The sequence below is a fragment of the Heliangelus exortis genome, chromosome 5 (assembly GCF_036169615.1).
Source record: "Heliangelus exortis chromosome 5, bHelExo1.hap1, whole genome shotgun sequence".
In the NCBI taxonomy this organism is placed as follows: domain Eukaryota; kingdom Metazoa; phylum Chordata; class Aves; order Apodiformes; family Trochilidae; genus Heliangelus; species Heliangelus exortis.
In genome coordinates, this window is record NC_092426.1 from 31569926 (window position 1) to 31592284 (window position 22359).

Here is a 22359-nt window from a genome sequence, read left to right on the forward strand (position 1 = left end):
TTCACACTTTTACACATGCAGAGGGTTTGGTTTGCAAAAAGGACAACAACAGGATGGAAGATTTTCCCCGAAGGTGCTAACACAACTCTTGTTTGAAAGGAAGAGCCTTTGGCAAGGCTCAATATGCCATTGACATTCTTCAAGAAAATTACCCAAATCCAGACAAAAAGTAAGATTTAAGAAATAAACCAAATCGTTGAAGTGTTCAGAAGAGCCACCTCCTAGACAACAGCCAGAAATGCCACGGATGCCACTCCCAAGAGTAGCTGATGGGTAACAATAGGCAAGAGAACACAGAACAGATGAGAAGGTACCATGTGATTTGGACAGGTACAAAAATAAAGGGCAGGGGAAGGACTGAGAGAAAGCATTGACAGGATGGGTGTAGGAACTGAGATCTCTTGAGCAACAGGGATGAGGTCAGGGAAAGAACAACAGCAAATTAATAGGTGTGACCCAGAAGCCATTAAAGGGGAGAGAAACCAGGAGAGACTAAGCCTTCAGTAGCAAATGTGAGGAGGAATTTCAGGACTGCAAACAGAATAATAAGACAAGAAGAGATGCAGCCAAGATTAAGGAAGAAATGAGAACTCCGTGTCCTTTAGAGCACTGCTTAAACCAATGTTTAGAAACAGCACTGCTTCTAAAGGTTCTCAGAGATTTCTGGAAGAATAAGTCTACCAGTTTCTCCTGCTGTTGGTTCACATGCAGTCTGATCAGAACACGGCTTTGAAATGTCCAGCAGTGAACAGGAAATGCACCTGTCACAGCTGTTTTGTTTGTAAACTGATATTAGGAATAAATTTATCTTTATGAGAAACAGAACACTAAATGAAGCTTCTTCAGTTAAATCTGCCACAGCAAATAATCCTATGACCCCTGTCATAAAAAAAAAAAAAAAAAATTCTATTTCTACTGTCTTTTATAATATTACAATTTTTTTAATTTCTTTCTCTACTGCATTTGTCTAGATTGCCATCTAGACAAACAGAGCTCCTCCACATTAGTCAACATCTTTTAATATTACTACATAAGTAATATCTAATAATATCATTACTGGAAAAAAGACAATACTTTAAAGGCAAGCAAAACAAAGTCCCTGCTCTAAAAAGTTTACAAATAGGTTATTGAACAGTGGTTCAGAAACAGAAGTGTAAAAAGGAAACTAAGATCAAATTCAATCAAAAGTGATACATGGCAACAAGGAAAATCACAAAATTCATGGAGTTAAGGGAAATTCAAATGAAGGAAGAAAGGCAGAAAATTAGTAAAAAAGAAGAAAAATAGAAGAAAGAGAACAGAAACATAGTGGATCTAACATTGAATTTTTATTATTTCAGTCTTCATATCCAGTGTACTGAGTACAAGAGTCAATTTATTTCTGGTAATGAGATTTCACTGGCAGGAAAGTCACAGATGATGATGTGATGATCAACATAAGGCTGAGTCAGAACTGGTTTTAGGGGTAATATACAAACAAAGGACATGATGAAACAAGAAAAAAAGTTAATCAGGTGAGCAGACATTTTATCCAGCTCTCAAACCTACAAAAATTCAAATCGTGGACATGACAATAGCAAGAGAGGAATAAGGACAAACTGTTCCACACTTAAACTTACCAGTTTTTTAATTCATGACCAAAACCTTCCTAAACACAATTCAGCAGAAATACCATCTCTATAGTAGCAGCAAAAGCTGAAGGCCCAACATTTGAGAAGATTGTTGGCTAAAAAACTTTTAAAATCCAGACATCTACAACTTAACAAATATATGAGTGCAACCAAAGTGTGAGAAATAAAAAGAATGGGAAAAAGCTTATCACACTGATTTTAATGGGGAAAAAAACCAACTTGCTTAGTCTGTGAGTCTTACCCTATTCCATTCTAAATCAGAAAGCATGAAAAAATATCTCTGAAACACTGAAACCTCTCAGACTTTTCTCTTATTATTTACTGACATGCATATAGCCACATAGTTCTAAGACACCAAAATGTTAAAATGAAAATAAGAAATGTTATCCTGCATTTATATGCATTCAAGTGCTGGAATCATTATACTTCTGTACATCAATCATACAGCTTTGGTTACATTTTAGAGAAAACCTAGGAGTAAAAAAGGCATAGATATGGAAGCATATATAATGAACAAAGATTGCCTATTAAAGGAAAATACATTTATCAAGCAAGTGTAATTGATACTTAAAATCTAGCACTTCCTATTTTTAGTTCAGATTTAAAAAAAAAAAAAAGGGGGACAGTTTTTCTGATTAGAATAAAGAAGATTAATTTCTGCAATGTTAGGAACAGTTCAGGAGGAAGCACTGAGCAGATGGAGAACTAGCTTCCACTGATGCCAAGTCCTGAGATTTTACTGCAAATCTTTATGTGTGGAAGGGTTTTTTTCTGTTTGTTTTGGAAAGTTATTTTGGTTAGGAAGGAGAGGGGGAGAGGCTTCATTTTTGTTTATTTCAGATACCCACAGGTTTATAAAACAGCAGTATCTCTCAGCTATCTCAGTAGCTCTCAGTCTAGCAAGAGCTCCAAAGCTGCAGATAAACCCAGGGCATAATTGTTACAACTGTTGCTGTGGCAAGTGGAAATAAAACCACCTGGATAAAGAGCCTCCACAGATGGGAAATGGTATCTACTAAAGGACCATCAAAAAGGAAAGTAAAGTTCTGATGTGCTGGAACAGGGAGTAGAAGGAGAAATAATTGAGGAGTGCACGTCAAGGAAACTCAGAGAACGTTTATGGAATGAGGCAGCATAAAGACAGGAAAAGAGGAAATATACAAGTAAAGTACATGACTTTTACAATTTATTTATTTAATGAACATATAACCCTAACCTTAGCCTATTACCAATGCTTAGTCTCAACAGTGTAATTTTCCTTCAAGCCCAGTAACCTGGTACTAATACCTTAAAGCTGGTGATAAGTAATAATAAGTAACCAATATCTCTTTACACTGAGCTCATGTCACCTGGTGAAGAGCAAGGACAAGTCTTGCAGCTGTTTAATTTCTGACCAAATAAGATGCACTAGTTGAAAAAACATGTTCCATACACAGTCATAAAGGCACACACAAAAGAATTAAAAAATACTTCTAGCTATATTTTTGCACAGAGAAATAATGCTTTCAGAACTGCTAATTAGTTCTTCATTAGTCTAGGTACCTCATTGGTACAAGAAAGATGCAGAAATAGAATTCTATGGACATAAATAATTTCAGAGAACTAAGAAACAGAAGTATAAGTAACTATAAGTAGTCTAAGTAGTATAAATTGGCTAACAAATACTACTCAAACGTGGGATCCCTGATATATACAGTAATTCAATTCAACAAGTTAGTTAAGTAGTTCTAAAAAGAAAACTTATTTTCAGCTGTTCTCTAGAACTTCAAAACTCAAAGGCCTTTTTAAGCATCTGAACCATGCCCATCTATTGCCATTCTTTGTTTGAGAAGAATTAGCATCCAAAATAAGAAAATTTATTTACTCTTCACTATTATTTTTTTTTAATCTCTCAGCATATACTTAAGATAAGAAAGCTGAAGGAAAACCTATTTTTAGCATGAGCCTTGCAAAACAAGTTCATTTGTTCAGCTTTTCCAAGAAATCCAATGGTCTTCTGTATGCTGCTAATTCTCATGTATGCTTCAACAATGAAAATTACAAAAATGCAGCAATTTGGTGCAATAGATACATTAACATTAAACAGAGAGGCCCAAAATCAAGAGGTTACTAAACCAAAACAAAAGGCATTTAAGCAATGGAAAATAACTGCTAGCTCAGGACTAGTACACTTATTGTTTGCTAATGTTATGCTCCAGTGACTGCTGTTTAGATTTTTATTCCACATTTCCTATTGTGTTGAACTGATAGAGATCTACAGGAATTAGATGTATAGTTACAATATCAAAAACATTTTGCCAGTTTGGTTTGAACTACACAATGTTTCTCTAACCCTTTATGGCCATTAGAATTATTCAGCCATGCCATGAAAAGCAGAGAGGAAAAAAAAATGTTCAAAACTGTATTTTTCATCTTGATAATCCTCACATCCAGCAACTCAGCACACTGTTACTGAGCAGCTTTCAGCTGCTATACTGGTAATGCCTACTGAGTGTAAAGGAAAAATATTGGGTTCATGGATACATTTTGATCAACTCTGAATTATATTTTAAGAGCATATTTTTAAACTAAATCATCTATTCACAGCCAAAAACCCAATGAAGGTCTTAAATCCATTTTGCAACACTTAACCCTCATCAGTCAAAAAATGTGAACAGCTCTTCAAACATGGGAAGATTCTCCCAGCAAAGTAATGTTAACCTATCACTGCCACTTCTCTTGTTCTTTACGCTTGAGCAGTATTTTTTACTGCATCGATTCCAGACATATTCCCTGAGGGCTTCACAGTGGACTTTTAGTTTACATTAGCTAGACACCAAAAGCAATACAGAAAAGTTTGCTTTCCTGTATTCAAGACTAATATATATATAAAAACAAAAGCCCTAAAAAAAGGAAAGAAACAGACATAAAAACTGAAATTATCACCCTACTTCACACACAAATATAATAAGCCCTAACAAAGAAGGACTACTGATATCAGCTGCTATCAAAGCAATCTGGCACTTCTTAAGAGTACTTTCAGCTGCTTTTTAAACTTCAATCTGAATTTTCCATGTCAATTGTCTGCTTCAGGTAGTTTTTTCCTCATCACCACTATCTTTTAAAAACAAGTCAGAGAATGGCTGGAACCATTTTTTCTGCCATATAAAGATGTGGGGGAAAAGCCACAGCAAGCTCTTCCTTTGAAAAGCTGTAGTCACTTTCCTGCCCTGAATCAGTAACATGAAATCAGGCTGGACAATGCTTTTGTATGAGACACACACGGCTCATTTTGTGAAAAATCTGACCAGATTTAGCCAAGCTACAAGCTTTGAGAAAGTAGATTTTGTATGTAGTTCTCAGCAAGATCTGCTGCAGCTTAACAGCCAATCTCCATACAGTCCATCCACAGCAACCTCCTGTATGTCATTTCTATGTGCAAGGCAAGTGAGTTAAGTTTCCTCTAACCTCTGCTTATGAGTGAAGAGCCAGATTTTCACTGCAAGAGAAGTCTGCAATAAACAAGCATTAGGTACAGCACTGAGGAAAAAGTTTCATCTTTAATACTTCTGCAACCCCACCTGTGCCAGGATCTCCACCATACTTAAAAACAGTGGCCTGTCACTTCATCTTCTCAGGTAACTGAGTAGGATTTAGAGTACACCAACAGAGCATGTAGGGGAAAGATGGAGAAAACAGCCTGTAAAGGAGATCAGAACTGGAAGTTTCCAAGAACAAACTGGCATTGGCTAGACAAGGAAAGACACTAACAGGAACATAAGAAAATGATGTTGTAGTGGATGAGAGAAAAATTAAGCCAAATGAGCAATTCCAGGCAGAACCTTGAACCAGGAATCACCAGGGCTGGTTAGAATGAGGGACAGAATATATCTGACAGAGCTGGATTTTAGTGAATATACAGGGAGGGGAGCTGGCTCACAACAGAAGACAGAGAAGAACCACCACTAGGAAACAGAACACAGATGAGGAAAAATCATCAGAAGCAAAGTGAGAAGAATTAGTAGGCAGGCAGAGGATGACAGCAGAGAGACAGGGTGCAGTCAGACACAGTCTGGGACTAGTCAGGCCTAAATGTTTGATTGAAAAGACAGAATCAGTGCTGCACTGCAGATTGTCTTGAGGCAGGGACAAGCTGGAAGTATAGGCAAAAAAAACGAAAAAAAACCCAGTCCATCTTTAGAAGCTACTGAAAAATGTAAAATAAAATACCCTAAAGACTTGCCATCCTCTGCAAATATCTGTAGATTCCTTTCTCTCCCACACAGAATAGCCCACTTTCTTCTACTACTGATAAATATACAGCATAACAAGACATAACTCTGTTCCTATCTTAATTTAAGCAACAGTAATGCTCTAGTAGTAGACTTAAAAGCTTCAGTCCTGCTAATTATCAACATAAAAATCATATCACAGAATATGAGTCTTCTCATTTTGCTCTTATTTGTGGATTTTACCTAGAAAATTGCTTGTAGAAGAATGTTTACAAAGTATTAAACAAAGCCTAAGCTTGGAATTTTAATAACTTGGGTGTCAGGGATTCCTCCATTTAAGTTTGTCTCACTTGAGTTTTTATTAGTACATTATCCAAAACTGCTTTTTCTATCCTATCTTATTCAATCACCAGCATATTTTCTGGGAATAAATCCATGTTGTATCTTGAAGGATGGCACTGTCTTTGAGACCTTGCTTTCAGTATTATAGAACCTAAACATTACATATGAGAACAGGCTTTTAATCTGAATTTTTGCAAAAGGATTCTTAAGTGGCTGCATTAATTACACTGTTGTGAAAGAATAGTAAATTTCAAGATCTTCCTAAGCTTTTGCATCCATGAAAAATGGCATTTTAACTGCATTTTCTCTCCAGTACTCTCCTAAATTCTTGCTGCTAGAGAACTGCATTCTTTGTGCAACTTCAGAATGCTAAGGATTAATATACAAACAGAAGTCAAATCACCAAGTAAAGCAGTGATGCAAAATTGTCAGAACACTAGAAAATCATTGCACTTTCAGTTTTTCTGCATAAGCCACACAAAGAAACTCTCCCAAACACACTGCTTGTTTTGTGTGCCTTCAATAAATCAGCATTACTGTTTAGCAAGTGCTTTTTTCTTCCTCTGAAGGTACTTTATTTCATTTTTATTTCTTATCCATTTAATGTCAAGAACGGTCACAATATATCCTAAAATAAAGCACTCTCTAAGTGAAAGATTTACAATTTATAACTAGCAAAAACATTAACTAACAAGATTTTACTTTCAGGCATTAAGAGAATCTACAGAGTAAAATTATTGGGTTGGCATTAACTGCATTGGAGCATATCTTAGCAAGCATATAATTTAGTAGAAATATATAGTATTTCCTTATATCCTCAGTTTAAAAGGATCTATTCATCACAAGATGATGAATAACACTTTAAAGACATTCTGAAGGCTAACAATAAAGTTAGAGATACTAAAGTTTATATTTAAAAGCATGGCAACATGTAGCTCAGAGCAGGTCATAGAAGTTTTGGGTTGTGGTATCTTCTGTGCTCCTCAGGCTATGTCACCTATCCAGCTCTGGGGATAGACCAGGCATCTTCACTCCAACAGTTTTTACCATGCAAAATACCATTCAAAGAAGTCAGTACACATCTCGTGATTAAAACTGGCAATTCAGGCCCAGTTCTGCAATGTTCATGCAAAGCTGCATTGATTCTGGCACAGAGAAAGCAAGCTCTGGTCCTTGTTTCTTCACGATACATAATTTCTAACTTAGCCCTCTAAGCTGTGGCTGAAAAAATCCAATTATTTAGAAAAGAGAGATTTGAGAGCTTCCAAGTTTCTAAAGAAAACCCCCTAATGCATTGTTTGCAGCTTTCTACTGAATGGTATTCCAATGCAATGGCACACCAAGAGTTAAAAAAAATATGTAATTGTTCTTTGTGAACTGCCCATACTATTCATGTAAAGCTAAAAAGTAATAGAATGTAATACAACTTGTCCTTCCTCCTTCTATTGCCTCCTTTAAAGAGATGAAAACAACTGATCTTTATTTCCAAGGAGAGCAACACTTGCTGTTTATGCACACATCTGTACAGTGCTGATTACAAAACTCTGTCAAAACAAATAGCAGCAAGCAGCTGCTTGGCTGCTTCGTTGTGTTTAGTCATACTAGAAAAATTTCTTGTTTCCTGGAAAGCAATCCAGTGACCAAGATCAGTAAAAAATTCATTGTCAGTAAGAATAGGCCCAAAATAACTGGGTGCTGCAAACACTCAGATCCCTACATAGTTTCACAAGGAAGTTATAAATAGATCAGCTCCCTTTTATTTCTCATGTGCCACAACTTGGTTCAGCCTGTCCGCTATGAGGCTGCTCCCTAAAGACTCCCTAAAGAGTCCCTAAAGACTCTGAGCACTCCTAAATACATCTATGGCAAATTCACTGAGGCAGATGGGAATGGTATTCTAGGGTCCTGTTTCACCAAAGGCAACAGCCAGAAAAGCCAGAAAAACAGTAATATTTCAAAATGCACAACTACAAAACTCTGTACAGAGTAGAAAATCCTTACCTGCTGAGCTAAGCAAAACACTGAAGTCTGTTCCTCTCTGTGATTCCCCACGTACTCTCTGTTCCTCTTTTTCTGTCTCCTCATAGCGGCTCCAGTTGGAAACAATCTTTCTTTTTGAATAGCTTTTCAGTTCTTCCTTTTCTTCCTCCTGTGATTCAGTATCATCATCCTCCTCTACCTGTGACATATAAATGGTCAGTTAAGTCACTGCCACCCAGTAGCACTTCGTTCTGTATTTAAAGAGTCATTCATACAAACAGCTCCAACCACAGAATTAAAACTCAGTAAGAATACCCTGCCTGGATCCCTGGAAAAATTTTATATCAGGTGCTGTCTTCCTTAAATGTCTGCAATTCATCACTAGTATAATAAAAGTATCTAGTAGAAGCTTCAGTTCTTACAGAGGGTCAAGCAATGATACTGATGCAAGTTCTGCTGGTTTCCTTCCTGTTCTGGAAACCCATCATGAACAGCTACATTTCTGAAACAGAGCAACCTGTAGGGAGCAGAACTAAGAATTTAATCACAGTATCTCTGATCAAACATTGCAGTGATACAGATGATAACTGCAAGAACTGATGTTTGTAGAGCAGAATAGGAGAAACAACAAATACTGCAGAAAAACATCTGGAAAGGGTGATCTAGGCAAAAATTTCCACTATAACCAACCACAAGGTCTTAAGTAATATGGAACAATTTATCAAATTCATTTTGTTCACGAAAGACATTTTGCAGAGATATACATGGAAAAATTAAATAGACTGCAGACTGTAAATCTACTAGCCCAAACTCTGGGGTCAAAAGGAGAACTCATTGCAGAATCAGCTTAAGATGCCAGGAAAATGAGTATTTGCAACAAGTGCTCAACACTTGTGGGAAACTCTCCCAACTTTTGAATCTTCTGTATCTACAGAGCTCAGCTCTCCTACAGCTTTGGGTTAAGCCTGAATGACTATCAGTGCACAAACAGATTTGCTTCCTGAAGGAAGGAGCACTCAACAGGCAAGAGACAACTATCAGAACAGTTCTGTACAAAATACTCCATGCAGAGCTCTGAAGTTCTGAAGAGGTGCAGTAAAGGAATCTAGAAAGAAGTGTCTCCCAGCTTCTGCTCCCAAATGTTCTGCTGACAGCTCCACCCCCTCTTCTCTCCTTTACTTTACCTCTTCTTTAACAAACCACAATGTACTGCAGCCACACAATTGAACTTCACTGTCCCAACAACCAGGGAAGTGAAATTCAAGGTTATCTTTTTACTGCTGTAAAGCTTAAAACCACCTCAATTTAGTATAAAATAACTTGGTAGCTACCTTTTGGTAAATCACTACATATCCATAAGACAAAACACCCTTAAGGCTCACCATAAGACACTGGCTTTAAGGAAGCCCTTGGCTTTGATAGTTAAAACCAAATATAATCCTGAAATAAATATGAAGAGCAATTATTTATGTTCTAAAAAGCCCTTGTAAGTGAAGACCTGCAACACATTGTGCAGAAAGATTAATAGAATCCCTGGCAGTTACTGTGTTCCTACAACTACCTTAGGGTTTTTAAGGCACATACTGTAGACTTACATATTGGTACAAAATTGGATAACCTGGAAAAGCTGCACAAAGCCACTATCAGGAATAACCCACCATCACTTTATTCTGGGCTCCCCAGTTCAGGAGAGACAGGGAACTACCAGAGAGAGTCCAGAGAAGGGTGATGAAGATGAATGGGGAATTGGAGCATCTCTTATTAGGAAAGGCTGAGAGAGCAGAGACTTTTTAGCCTGGAGAAGAGGAGGCTGGGGGGAGACCTTACCAATGTCTACAAGTATCTAAAGGGTGGGTGGAAGGAAAACGGACCCAGTACTACTTCTCAGTAGTTCCCAGTGACAGGACAAGGCTAACAGGCACAAACTAGAACACAGAAATTCCATTTAAACATAAGAAAAAAACCTACACTATGAGGGTGACAAGGCACTGGAACAGGCTGCCCAGGGAGGCTGTGAAGTCCCCTTTTCTGGAGACTTTCAAAACCCACCCGGATGCAGTCCTGTGTAATGTGCTCCAGGGGATCCAGCTTCAGTGGGAGGGTTGGACTGGGAGATCTCTAGAGGTCCCTTCCAACAGACAGTTCTGTGATTAACTTGTTTTATAATCAGTGAGTTACTTCCACAGTTCAAGAAACAACAGATGCAACAGATGTTTTAGGTTGATTTTAGAAATCCCTTGTGAAGAAGGCCTAGCTATTCCATAGAAAACTCTGTAGTTACATTTTGGCTCAGCTAGGCAAGGAAAAACTGTTGTGATATTTTCATGTTCCTTTAGTGTCCCATTACACAGCAGAAAAAGCTTATCTCCGAAAATATATTTAAAATGACAAAAAGTAGCAGTGAAGACTGTTTTATGTTTTTGAGACAAATGTCTACTGAAAGGCAAAGCACATACATGATACGTGTGTTCAAACATGATAGTGAGAGTTCAGATTCTCCCATGTTTGATGTCTTAAAAATGACTGCCCAGCATATTGTACAAATAGCAAAATCAGAACTAGAATCACGACTTCCCAGGAAAAATAATGCACCAGTCTTCATCAACAAGCTTTTTTCAGCACTATTAGAGAGAGGTGGCTAGGAACATTATGAAGGAATGCCAAAATCAAAGAGCTCAAAACCAGACTCAAAGCTACCATAATTTTACAAATACATTCCCAGTTGTCATACAGCTGACATGAAGGAAAATATTCTGTGCATTCTTACTGGTTCTCCATTTTAGGTAAATTCTCTTTTCTTTCTATTAAGCAGATAAATACACTGAAATGGTTGCTGTGGACAAACAGTTCACTTGAGCAAGGGGATGAAGTCACAACTCTGGATTACTGGGGACTGATCCAGAACTATAGTTCCCACAGAACAAAGGCCAAATCCACTTAGATCAAGATAAGAATCCACTTATTTCTCTTCTGTTCCTCTCTTGCAAATTGATTTCTTATAATCCAGCAAACCTAGTGAAATTCAGTGCCCAAAAGAACCCGAGGCTGATACAATTCACAAGTCAAAGCTAGAATAGTGTTACAGACAGATCTCTGTTGTACTTTTATTTGTTTTAAAGAAAAGACCAGAATCAATCTAGGCAACTGTGACATTATATGTAATTACTTACTTCAGGGCTGTTCAAAGGATTCACTCATTTTAGCTGTCAAAATAACCAAAACAGGAATATTGTGTTCTTATATATTCAGAATTATGGCAAACAAAAGAGCATCATTTTTAAATGCATTTCTTAGATTAATGCATTACCATTTGCACATTTCATTGATATTTTTTTAAAGTGGGGAAAGTATACAAAAGCCAAGTTGAAAAAAATCAAGAAACCTTCAAATTGTTTTGCATACTAAAAGCAAAATATATATATATATATATATATATAAACAGTATTCTGTCTGAACACCATGTTCACCAAAGTCAAACAACAGTGAAAGAGCCAAGTTTCCTTGCAGAGGAGCTTGAACAGTTTGAAGCCTTTCCTCCTCTCCTAGAGCCTATGAGTCCACTTTCCTTCTGAAGGAAAGCAAAATGTATAACAGACATGAGTCCAGTTTCTACCTACAGTTTCTACCACGGCAAAATGGTATTTTAGTACACCCTCCTTTATACACTACTTCTGCATTCAGGGTTGGAGATGGCATGGCATTGAGAAAAAAATAGGAAAGACTATATTGATGCACATGGTTTAGGAATAAAGGCGTCAAAACCAAGCAATTTTCCCCAGGGTCATCCTTCTGCACTTCCCTGGAATCCAGAGTGGTTTGAATCAGACCCTGGCTGAAGGACACAATGGAGAAAGTGCAACCTCTTAAATCGTGCTTCAATTACTCAACCACTCTTCAGCATTAAGTGCTGTCAGTCCTAGCATGTTAAGCACATGTGTGCAAACACTCAGCAAGAAAAAATTGTTGAACTCACAGCCCTTTGACAAAACTAAAGTGCTTTAGAAGTCAGAGCTGCCACTAAGACTTTCTAAACTATATTTATCAACTTAGGAAGACACACCAGTTAAGGCTTATAGCCCTCATTCTGTTCAGTTCTATTAACTTTTCTTACAAGTTTAAAACATCCAATCTTTGTTAGTACCTTGAATAGGCTACAGTGACTCGAAGGAACACAGAAACAGTGCAGTTGCCTTTCATTGGGCCAGCTGCTCTTCCTCTTATTAGATAAATACCATGCATTATTAGATCTCTGTTCTTATGTATTTTGTAGTATTTCTCCCAATTCTTTTCCTGAGACACTTTACAGAACATATGAAAACGCACGTGGGGATTTTTTGTGTGTGTTAAAAAGAGCATGGCTGTTTCTCTACTTCACCATCTTACCAACTTTATACAACAACCTCCTCATTTTATCTTTAGAATCACTTTACAATTCTATTGATCAAGTGCTACTTTTCCCCTTTGTAACTCTAACTTTTGCATTACAATTCGAATTTTACACCTCACGAAAAGATCACATTTTCTTAATATTTTCCATTCCTCATTAAGACACTTACCTACAATACCCCAGATATATTGGATACACCAAGTGAACAATAAATAGCTGGCCCCTGGCAGGCATGTTCACTGACAGTAATAAGCACAGTCCACTCCCTACATTTGCTGCTTTTCCAATCAGCAACAGCACATTCCAGTTCCTTGTGTAAACTCCTGTCTTGATTCCCTCTTCGCTTCTTGGAAACTGCTGTAAAGCTGCAGCCAAGTGCGATGACCTTCAGGCTTATCTGTCTCAGTCACAATTTCTCTTCCCATCAGGGGAAAAAGTTAGCAAGACAAAATGAAAATATCCCACGGGCTGCATCTGACCTAGACTATCAGCTGCATTATGATCGGGCATAGATCTTTCCCTCATTTCTATTTAAAATAGCAAGGTGCCCATGCAGACACAAGTTCTCCTCATCATCCCAATTTGATCAGCATCTGTCACAGTCAGGTTGTCACAGGTGGAATTTTTAATTCATAGGGTAAAAAAAACGTATATAAGAAAGCAAAAAGCAGAGTAAGATCTCTACACTTTAAATTGTTTTGCAGAATAAAAGTCTGTACACAGAGGCTTGTGTGAGTGACACTAAGTAATGTAGCTTGGCTCATATTAACTACTGAGTGGTTCCTCTAGGCAGATATAAGTGGGGATGTGAAAGACATACAGTTACACTTTAATGACTTAAATTGCTCCCTGGAAAGGCTTACCTGCTTTTAATTTCTTGGTTCAAAGTTATTGCTGGTGTAACCAAACAGGAGCAATGATATCACACCAGGCATTATCCTAACACAATATGAACACAACACAATCTCAAAAAGACTTTTTTTTTTTTTTTTTTTTTTTTGGAACAGTGCTGATTAAACAGCTTAATTTTCTCTATCAGAAGGACTGACAGGCTTACACCTTATGATAGTTATATATAGAATAATATTCTTTCAAACGAGGTGTTTTGATGCCCTCTTCTCTGCCTTGTAAGTTGAGATTTATTAATATATTCCTTTGCCAACCTTCTCTAAAACACAAACTGTGTAGTGTATTGAAGAAACAGAATATATATTCAGAGTTACGGCAAACAAAAAGAGAACTGCATTTTTAAATGTATTTCTTAGATTAATGCTATTATTTTCCAACAAACAAAATACCGGTGAAGTTTTATCGATACTCATAAAAGTTGTAGATGTTTAGAACAAAGATCTCCTTACCAATAAGAAATAATACAGAATGTTATCTTTATGATGCTACCTAGACAGACAGATGAGATGCAGTGACAGAATTTGAAATGCAATTCACAGTGACACAGGAAAGCAACAATTTGGTTTTAAAAATAAAAACAAAACACAAAAAACCCAGAAGTGAATAAATGAGGCAAACAAGTCTGTCAGTGCATTATATACATATTCCATTATCTGGGAAAATCCCATGAAGCATGCTAACACATTGCTTTCTCTATCTAGGAATAGTAATGATAAATTATTGTACAGAAAAAAAAAAAAAAAAAAAAAAAGAGTTAGAACAATATAAAAATGTCAGTAAAAAGGAAGAGTGGAGTACAATCCCTCAAACTATTCTTACTACTCTTAACCAAGATTTTAGAAAAGTAAATGGAAAGATTTGTAGATTTCCCTGAAAAATAAGGATTTCTAATGCAGTGATAACAGCTTCTTCCAAACACAATAGTACAATAGCTTCTTCCATGCAAAATAGTATTTTGTAATAATACTCAGCAATACCTTCCAAACACTGTGAGCTGTTAGCTTTCCCATAGTGAATTGTTTTCAATAGGTATTAAGTCTGACCACAGTAACAATAAAAAAAGTAAAGATAATAATCTTGCCCACCAAATTATTTTCCTTATAAGTTCCTGCTTATTCTGTCTAAGAGATGCAAATAATTGGAACTGATTAAAAACTTCAAATGAAAGAGACTGTTTTCTCATTACTCTTTAATTGAGAAAACAAACACCTTTGAAAATATTCTTTGCATTCAGTACAGTAACACCATCAAGTGCCAGGAGGCTCCACGTCATACACTTCATCTTTCTCAGAGATCATGATTAATATTTCCACAAGATATAACAATATTTCATACAAATCTTTTGCCCCACTGAACTGGAACAACAGCTTCTATTAGGAACTAAATCTCTCCCTTAGACTCATTGAGTCACACACACACAAAAAAAAAACAAAAAACCAAACCAAAACAAAACAAAAAAAAAAACCCAACGAACAAAAAATCAGCCAAGAAGCAAACAGCTTGGTTATTATGTTTGTGACTACTCATTTAAATGGCAGACGATCTTCCCTTTCAAAGAACTAAAAAAGATTCCATAAATTCTGATGTTCACTTTCCACTGCTATCTCAGGAATACCTCTGTAACCTGCTAGCACACGATTAGCTGCACAGCCCTTCAAACAGGTGGCTTACAGAGGCAAAATGAACCAGCCCCGAGTACACACCACTGAAGCTGTGTATTGCATCTTCTGAAGACCCAGTCTGAAAACTGTTGGCTTGCAGATAAACTTAATAACCCTGCAATGCACATTCACGGAGAGAAAGTCTCAAAAGCAGTATTCTCTATCATTCAGGGTAAAGCCTGTAAACTAAGTATTTATTTTGGAATCTGCGTATTTCAAAACTTTGCTTATTAGATACAACCTACAAAGCCACTAGGTAAAATTTACCTCTACTCATTTAGATTAGAACTCCAAGGCAGGATATTTGATGGGGCATGTTGTGAGAACAGTATCTTTATACATCCAGTACTAATTCTGCACTAATTGGGAAACTCAGCAGAGAATCACCAAGCTGTGTTTACTGCAGACCTTTGCCTCCCCTCCCCACAGTGGAACCCCGCTGCGAGCAAAGAGCCTGTAGAAAGCTTGTCCAGCTGCTGTCTATAGATAAAGAGACTTTGATTTCCTGAACTTGCCAAGCCAATACATTTCCACCAACAGAAAATCAATTGTATAGGTCCTTCAATTCAGTTCCTTGCAGGAAAGTTACCAGCAACCATGAAAATTCATCAAACAATTAATAAAAAGTTGTAGCACAGACCTGCACAAAACTTGGCAGCTCTACTATTTTCAAATTGACAGTAATTTTAAAAAGCTGAATGTTTTCCTTACAAACCTTCAAAAATACAAGTACAAACCTACAACAGAAGCCTCTGTCTTGACAGCAATAACATATTTCAATAAAACCTTACCAAGTGTATTGCCACAGAGGTTGTAGCACTTTGAGTCAGATTACTGATTGTTCCTACATACAGGCTGTATTTGTCAAAGTCAGGGGGTTTCTATATTGCATACATATGGATCCACATATGTTAATGTTGTAGGCCATAATCTAAAACCAAATTGCACTTGGTATTTTATATAGTTAAGGAAAATTTCTGCAGAAAGTTATTTGTTCTCGCCAAATCTGTCGTTCCTAAATAGAAGTATCCTGAGTTCAGAAATGTATTCAATTCTTGTGTTAAGTTCACAGTATTATGGACTAATCCAAGCTGAAAAGGATAGCAAGAGGTCATCTTGTTCAACCAGCTACTCAAAAAAAGGTCGAAACCAAAATCAGAGCAAACAGGTTGGCACTTTGTCCTCCCTGGGCTTAAGAACCTCCAACAGTATATCTGATACATAGTATTTAATTTTTTTTTTATTTTATTCTAGCACTTCCAAAATTACAAAAGCAGTTGTATTAGCAGCGTTAACAATAACTTGTAATAAACACAGATAAGGAGTTCTGTAACTCCAAGGAATCAAACTCTACAGAGGGTAAATATTCACCTCAGCAGTTCAATAACAGACTTTTTGAAGGTTATTTCTATTTTACTGGTCCTCATCAGTCAACAAGCCAGCCTCCCTCAATAAACATATCACTTATAAGCTCAGATGTATTAAAAAGCTTTGTACTTCTGCAACAGAATCAATGATCAAGTACAACAAATTATGCATAAAGTTCACTCCAAGCAGCATCCATATGCAGAACAGAAAAATTTGAGTCTTGATCCTATTATTTCATAATCTCAGTATCTACTCAAAAGAGTAAAGTTTAGAGAACACCTCAGTTATACAGATAAGTCTGATATTTATTAACACTCCCTACACACAGGCAGTTTTAGAACAAAACCAACAGAAGTCTTGCAACTCCCTACCACAACCATCAGGTTGAAGAAGCTTAAAGGTTTCTCATGCAAGGAAATATACATTATAGCTTATCAATAGATCATTTTTTTGCCACAAGAAACCCTGACCCTTCATAAGATTCAGCTATGTTATATTATTCACAAAGAGAGTTCTCCAAAACTTAAATTGCATTTGAATTAAAAGATAATTATTTCCTACCTTTAAATTAAAAAATAGTTTATAATATTTAGTACCAAGTTAAAAGTTCAGGGATTTTCACACACACACAAAAAAACCCACCACACAAACACACAGAGTAAGACATTATTTCTCTATGGATTTCAAACAGGAACTGGTGATCTTCACCCACACTGTTATATTTTCAATGGGCACAGCATTAAAGAAAGAAAAAATTCTGAAAGACATCAAACAGGGCAGTATTCTTTAAAACTGTACACCTAAACTGGCAGATAGATAATCAATAGTTTTCTTCTTCTGTTAACCTTCTTCCAGCTTAAGTTCCTTCTATCAATTCACAGCAGAATCAGACAAGCACAAATAATGCTTAGAAGGGCTGGAAGGCAGCCATGAAACATGGGATCTGGGAAGCAGGTCCTTCCTTCATATCAGGCAGCAGTTTTCTGCTAGGTTGGTGAAGCGTAGGGGTAAGCCAGATCCTTGGCTTTTATTTCCTGCAGCATTAAACATGTTTATCTAAAGGCAATTTTGTTTTCTCTTTCCATTAAAGACTTGCAGATTCTCCATTACTATTCCTGTTCCACATAATACACATGGATACACAGGTGGTGTTTGTCAGTCACAGATTTTTAACACAAACATTAAAAAAGATTCTTTGCTACAAATATTTACGTCAATTGGTAAAATTTTCAACATGAACTTCAGAACATTTGCAACTGGTTTTAGTCCCCTTTTTCAGTTACTGCTGTAAGATAGTCACTGAGAGATGTAATCCATCATTTTAGAGGTTTAGTATGCAAATATAGGTGGTTAGTTAACAGTGGGAGATTTTATCTTGGATTTAAATTAAAACACCCAACATCTGTGACCTTCAGATCAACCATCACACAATAACAGCACATTGCAAGCACCAAAATACTCGATGAAAATTAAAGCTGTAAAAGGACACATTGTACTAATATGAAAACCTAAAAAGGTACTATATAAGAAATTCAAAAGGACAGCATTCTGCTTTCCTACCAGCTTTTACTAAGTCTGCACCACTGTCAGTAGCACAGCCCCCACGTTTTTCATCTTTCCTTACTAATATACTGACATTTTCTAATTATAATTTCACATGCTACTGACAAATTTCACATCTCTACTCTCTGCATCTAAAACCTGCTCTGTGTCCACTGACTGCCTTTTTACACAAAAGCTTCAGTGCCAATGGTGCTGTAACCTTATGCAGAAGCTATTTCCAAAGTAGACTGGAAGACACAAGGATGATTTTGCTACATATTTTGAGAAAGAGATGAAAATAATAGATTACTTCTTGAGACATCTAGACATTTTTTTTTCATCACAAACAGCGTTTTCAGTGGCTAACAAGGATAAAATAAGGCAAGAAAATAAACAAATTGATAAGCACATCAACCTGCTTTGCTGGCTCACTGAAAATAATTAAAAAACTTCTGATTATACTTCCTCATTCAGGGTTTCACATAATTTAGATAAGATGTTTTTCCCTTCCAATTATCCTCCAGAAAACAAGCATTTGTAAAAGTCACTTAATTGCAATTCTTGGCAGTCAGCTTAGACAAGTCAGTAAAGGCATTTGCAAATCCTTTTGCACTTTTATTTTTTCCAGACTACATCCAATGAAATGTGAAGACCAAAAAAAATCTTTGTGCATTGAACTTTATGATTTTTCAACAATAAAATGTCTTGTGAAATGTTAAGCTTATTCCATCATTAGTGACACACATGACAAAGTTAAAAATTATTCTTCAAAAGTATGAGAGTATGAAGATGAGAGCATACACCTGTTTTTTTATGTTAAGTCTTATCACTGGTATGTTAACCTATTGATGGATTTGGAATGAGTGTCCAGTCTTTTTTAGACATTTCCTCTCATTAACAGAAGCAACTGAAGCAATTTTCTTCCTTTTTGCTCACTTAGACATCATAGCTCTTCCAATACATGTTCAAATTTCTGTTATAAACCATTTCTTCAACATGAGGCAAAAAGAAAAAAAACTAACGCATTTGGGATATTTTTTCTTTAGAAAAAGGAAAGAAAAGCCTCAAGAGAGGTTCTTTCATGAAAAGTGGAAAAATATCCCTGCAAAGAATAATCCTCTTCACTGGTTTGCTCTATTGGTGACCTTTAGAGAGATCTACCAAAGCTAAAGAGAAGCTTAGTTAGCAGAAAGGGCACCTGAAAGAACAGGTAGCATGAAGAAAAAAGCTTTTAGTCTTTCTTGTACATGATGAGAATTTTTGAAAGAGGGATGAAATCCTAAGACTGCTTCATAAATGTTGGATTCTGTAACCCAGCACTCTGGGTGAGCTAGATGTTTTGAATAACAGGAATAATGCTCCAGATAAAAGGAAAAACATCTCATGAAGGGCACAAGAAAGATATTTGTTCTTGAAGCTTTTACATAAAATCATCACTGCTCCACAACTTGCCAAGTACGGTTCTAGAAGCTGCCTTCCTAATTTCAATAGCAAACAATAGTTCTCTCCCTTTGATTTACAAAATGTTTTATGGGTAATTCAAATAGATTAGTCATGCCACTATGACCTGGTGTGAACCATAGCTCTCTACAACATGTAACTTGTAGATCCAAGAGTATAACTAAAGTTTCCTCCCCCAAAAAAGCATTACTGCAGCTGCAGAAAACCAACATGAAATAACAGGTTCGGTTCCTTCTACGGGTGTGCCACCTACTGTTACAAGGTAACAGGAACATAATGAGCCAGGGAAGTCAGCAGAGCTACAGCCTGAAACAAAATACAGAAATTAAAAAAGAAAAACCATCATATAACAAACCCTTATTTTGCCAGGCAAACAGAAAAAAGCTGAAGGCCTCACATCTCTGCAACTGAACAGCAGCTTCAGCAGAGCTGTGCCCCAGAATCCTCAGCCTGTGCTCTACAAGACAGGGATCTGGCTGTTTCAGGGTTAAAGAGATTCTGTACAGTCTGTAACTGTACAATTACCCTCTGGGAAAAGTGAAGCAGGAATAGAAACAGGACCTTGAGGCAAGGTTCTCACCCAGAACCTAATGGGTTTTACCAGCAGGCTGTATTGTTAAATCTGCCTGCAGAAGAGTTAAAACATTATTTAAGAAAAAAAAAAAACAACAAAACAGAACACAAAAAAACCCCACATGCATATAAAAATACAGAAGAATCACATATATGAAAGAACGTGGGAAATGGATGTCCTCTGTGCCTTAACATAAAATGGGTGTCCTCTGTGCCTTAACATAGAACACTAAATCACACAGGCCTGAAATCCTTTGATTACAAAACCTGCAAGAAATACTCCTCTGTACTTATTAGAAAGCTCTAAATCAATACTGATAATCAGCATTTTTTTTTTTGTTGTTTGTTTCTTTAAAATACAGTGAAACTTTCTGATAGCTACAAAAGGTTGTGCAGCATGATTAGACTGACTGGAACCCCATAACAGGGCTCCTGAAACCACCTTGTTAGTTTTGTAAGGAAAACAGAAGCAGTACTGTATTAAAAAAAAAAATCCAATTTCATTATTTCTGCAAATTTATGTATTCTTCAGCTTAAATACCTCTTATCTGTCACTTTATGAGATACAAAACCCTGTATGATGGTTTCTGGGACTTAACTATTCACCACAGAACTGTTCAGAATTCCTATGCGTTCTTTTGCTAGAAATAACTTTCCTTCAGAGGAGGGAAATTTGTGTTTGGCACAAATACCCAGCAGCAACTTACAATAATTCACACGTGTATGTGATTTTCCAGTGCCCCGCTTTATGTTGAGAAAATGCCATTCTGAAAGGAGAAAAACCTTCCCACCCCACCTTCTGGCAGCCACCAGCAACGACAGACAGGCTGCCTGCCCCACCTCCTGGTCACTTGTTTCATCGCCAAAACCTACTTTAATGTGGATGGATGGATGGATGGATGGATGGATGGATGGATGGATGGATGGATGGATGGATTGTTAAATGCATAGTGTTAGTTATGCCCTAAATTAAAAAATGTTTGGCTAAATATGATGTGGCGTTCTTGGGAGATCTTCTCTGATATTTAAGATATTACCAGTTTACACTTTCTCTGAATAAAATTCACCTCAATTTATGTGATAATTAAATTATGGGATAATTAAAAGTAAGGTAATAATTGAAAGTTGTGGGTCATATAATTAACAAACTATAGACTTAATGAATTTCTTTGTTTAAGCTAGCACATTTACAGGACAACCTGTTCAAAAGTTACCAAATTACCACCCCAGAGACTTGAAGGGAGAAAAATAGAGGAAGAGAAACATTTCAGTAAAGGAGGACAGAAATGTTCAGCAAACAAACCTATAAAAAAACCACTGAAGCTCTTTCCAAGGAAGTTTCGAAAAACCAAACCAAACCAAACAAACAATAAAAAGAAGTCAGACATTAAGCTTTTATGCAGCAATGAAGCAATGATGCTGTATGTCCACCTGAGTGGATGTGGATGTTTTAAGTACAAATGTCTCAAATAAAATCAGCAGAGAAATTGGCCAAATAACCCGAAGGACTAACAATAAATATCTCTAAACCATAGCACACTAAATAATCAGGTATTATTATAAAACACTGCAGTTGCCAGCACTTTGAAAAGCAGTGAAGCACTGTGAAAAGCAGCTTTCTCTATTGTCCAGAAACTGAAAAGAATAAATTAACTTTGGATGGATAAAAACTGTTTACCTTTTTCCCGTGCTAAGACAGCCTTGAAAAAATAAAAGGAAAAAAAAAAAAAAAAAAAAAAAGGATTATGCCAAGCAATAACACAGCAGCTCTACTGAGCAGAGAAAGTAACCTTTGTCATACTCTTAAAACCTCTGACAATACTTTTCTCTACTGATATTCATACACTTCCTACGCAATGCATTACACAATGTATCTTCCCTCTCAGTCACAATTTTTATTCACAATGCCCAAATTAAACCTTCTTCATAATAATAATGTTTTTCTTCTTATCCTGCCTAAAATGGATACATTTTCAGCAACCTTTCTACTTGCTGGAACGCTGCTACCCCAGGCTTCTCCTAGGTATCCCATTCACCAGACAAAATCCAAAACCAAAACAACAAGAAAACAATACAAAACAAACAAAAAACCCAAAATACAACCAGGTCTTCCAACCTTTCCTCCTCATTAGTATCTTCTAGACTTCACATCTTTATTCCTTCCCTCTAAATTTTACCCAGCTGATCCAAATCTTGCAGAAATAGAACCAGTTCTTCAGTGTGAATGTATTGTTAATTGATACTTCGATTTTTTTAACTTTCGGTTCATTTCCTTAAAATTGCAGCCTAACCAG

At 36.6% G+C, this 22359-nt stretch overlaps 2 protein-coding genes across 2 annotated transcripts in view; one reads left to right on the forward strand and one right to left on the reverse strand.

Moving 5' to 3' along the window:
• Window positions 1-22359, reverse strand: part of AVEN (apoptosis and caspase activation inhibitor) — an 87515-nt gene that overhangs the window by 60319 nt on the left and 4837 nt on the right. The window contains exon 2 of the mRNA XM_071744345.1: window positions 8186-8363. Coding sequence (XP_071600446.1) covers window positions 8186-8363 — 178 coding nt within the window. The remainder of the gene's footprint in view (window positions 1-8185; window positions 8364-22359) is intronic.
• CHRM5 (cholinergic receptor muscarinic 5) overlaps window positions 1-22359 on the forward strand; it is a 47871-nt gene that overhangs the window by 9550 nt on the left and 15962 nt on the right. The gene's annotated exons all lie outside the window — the stretch shown is intronic.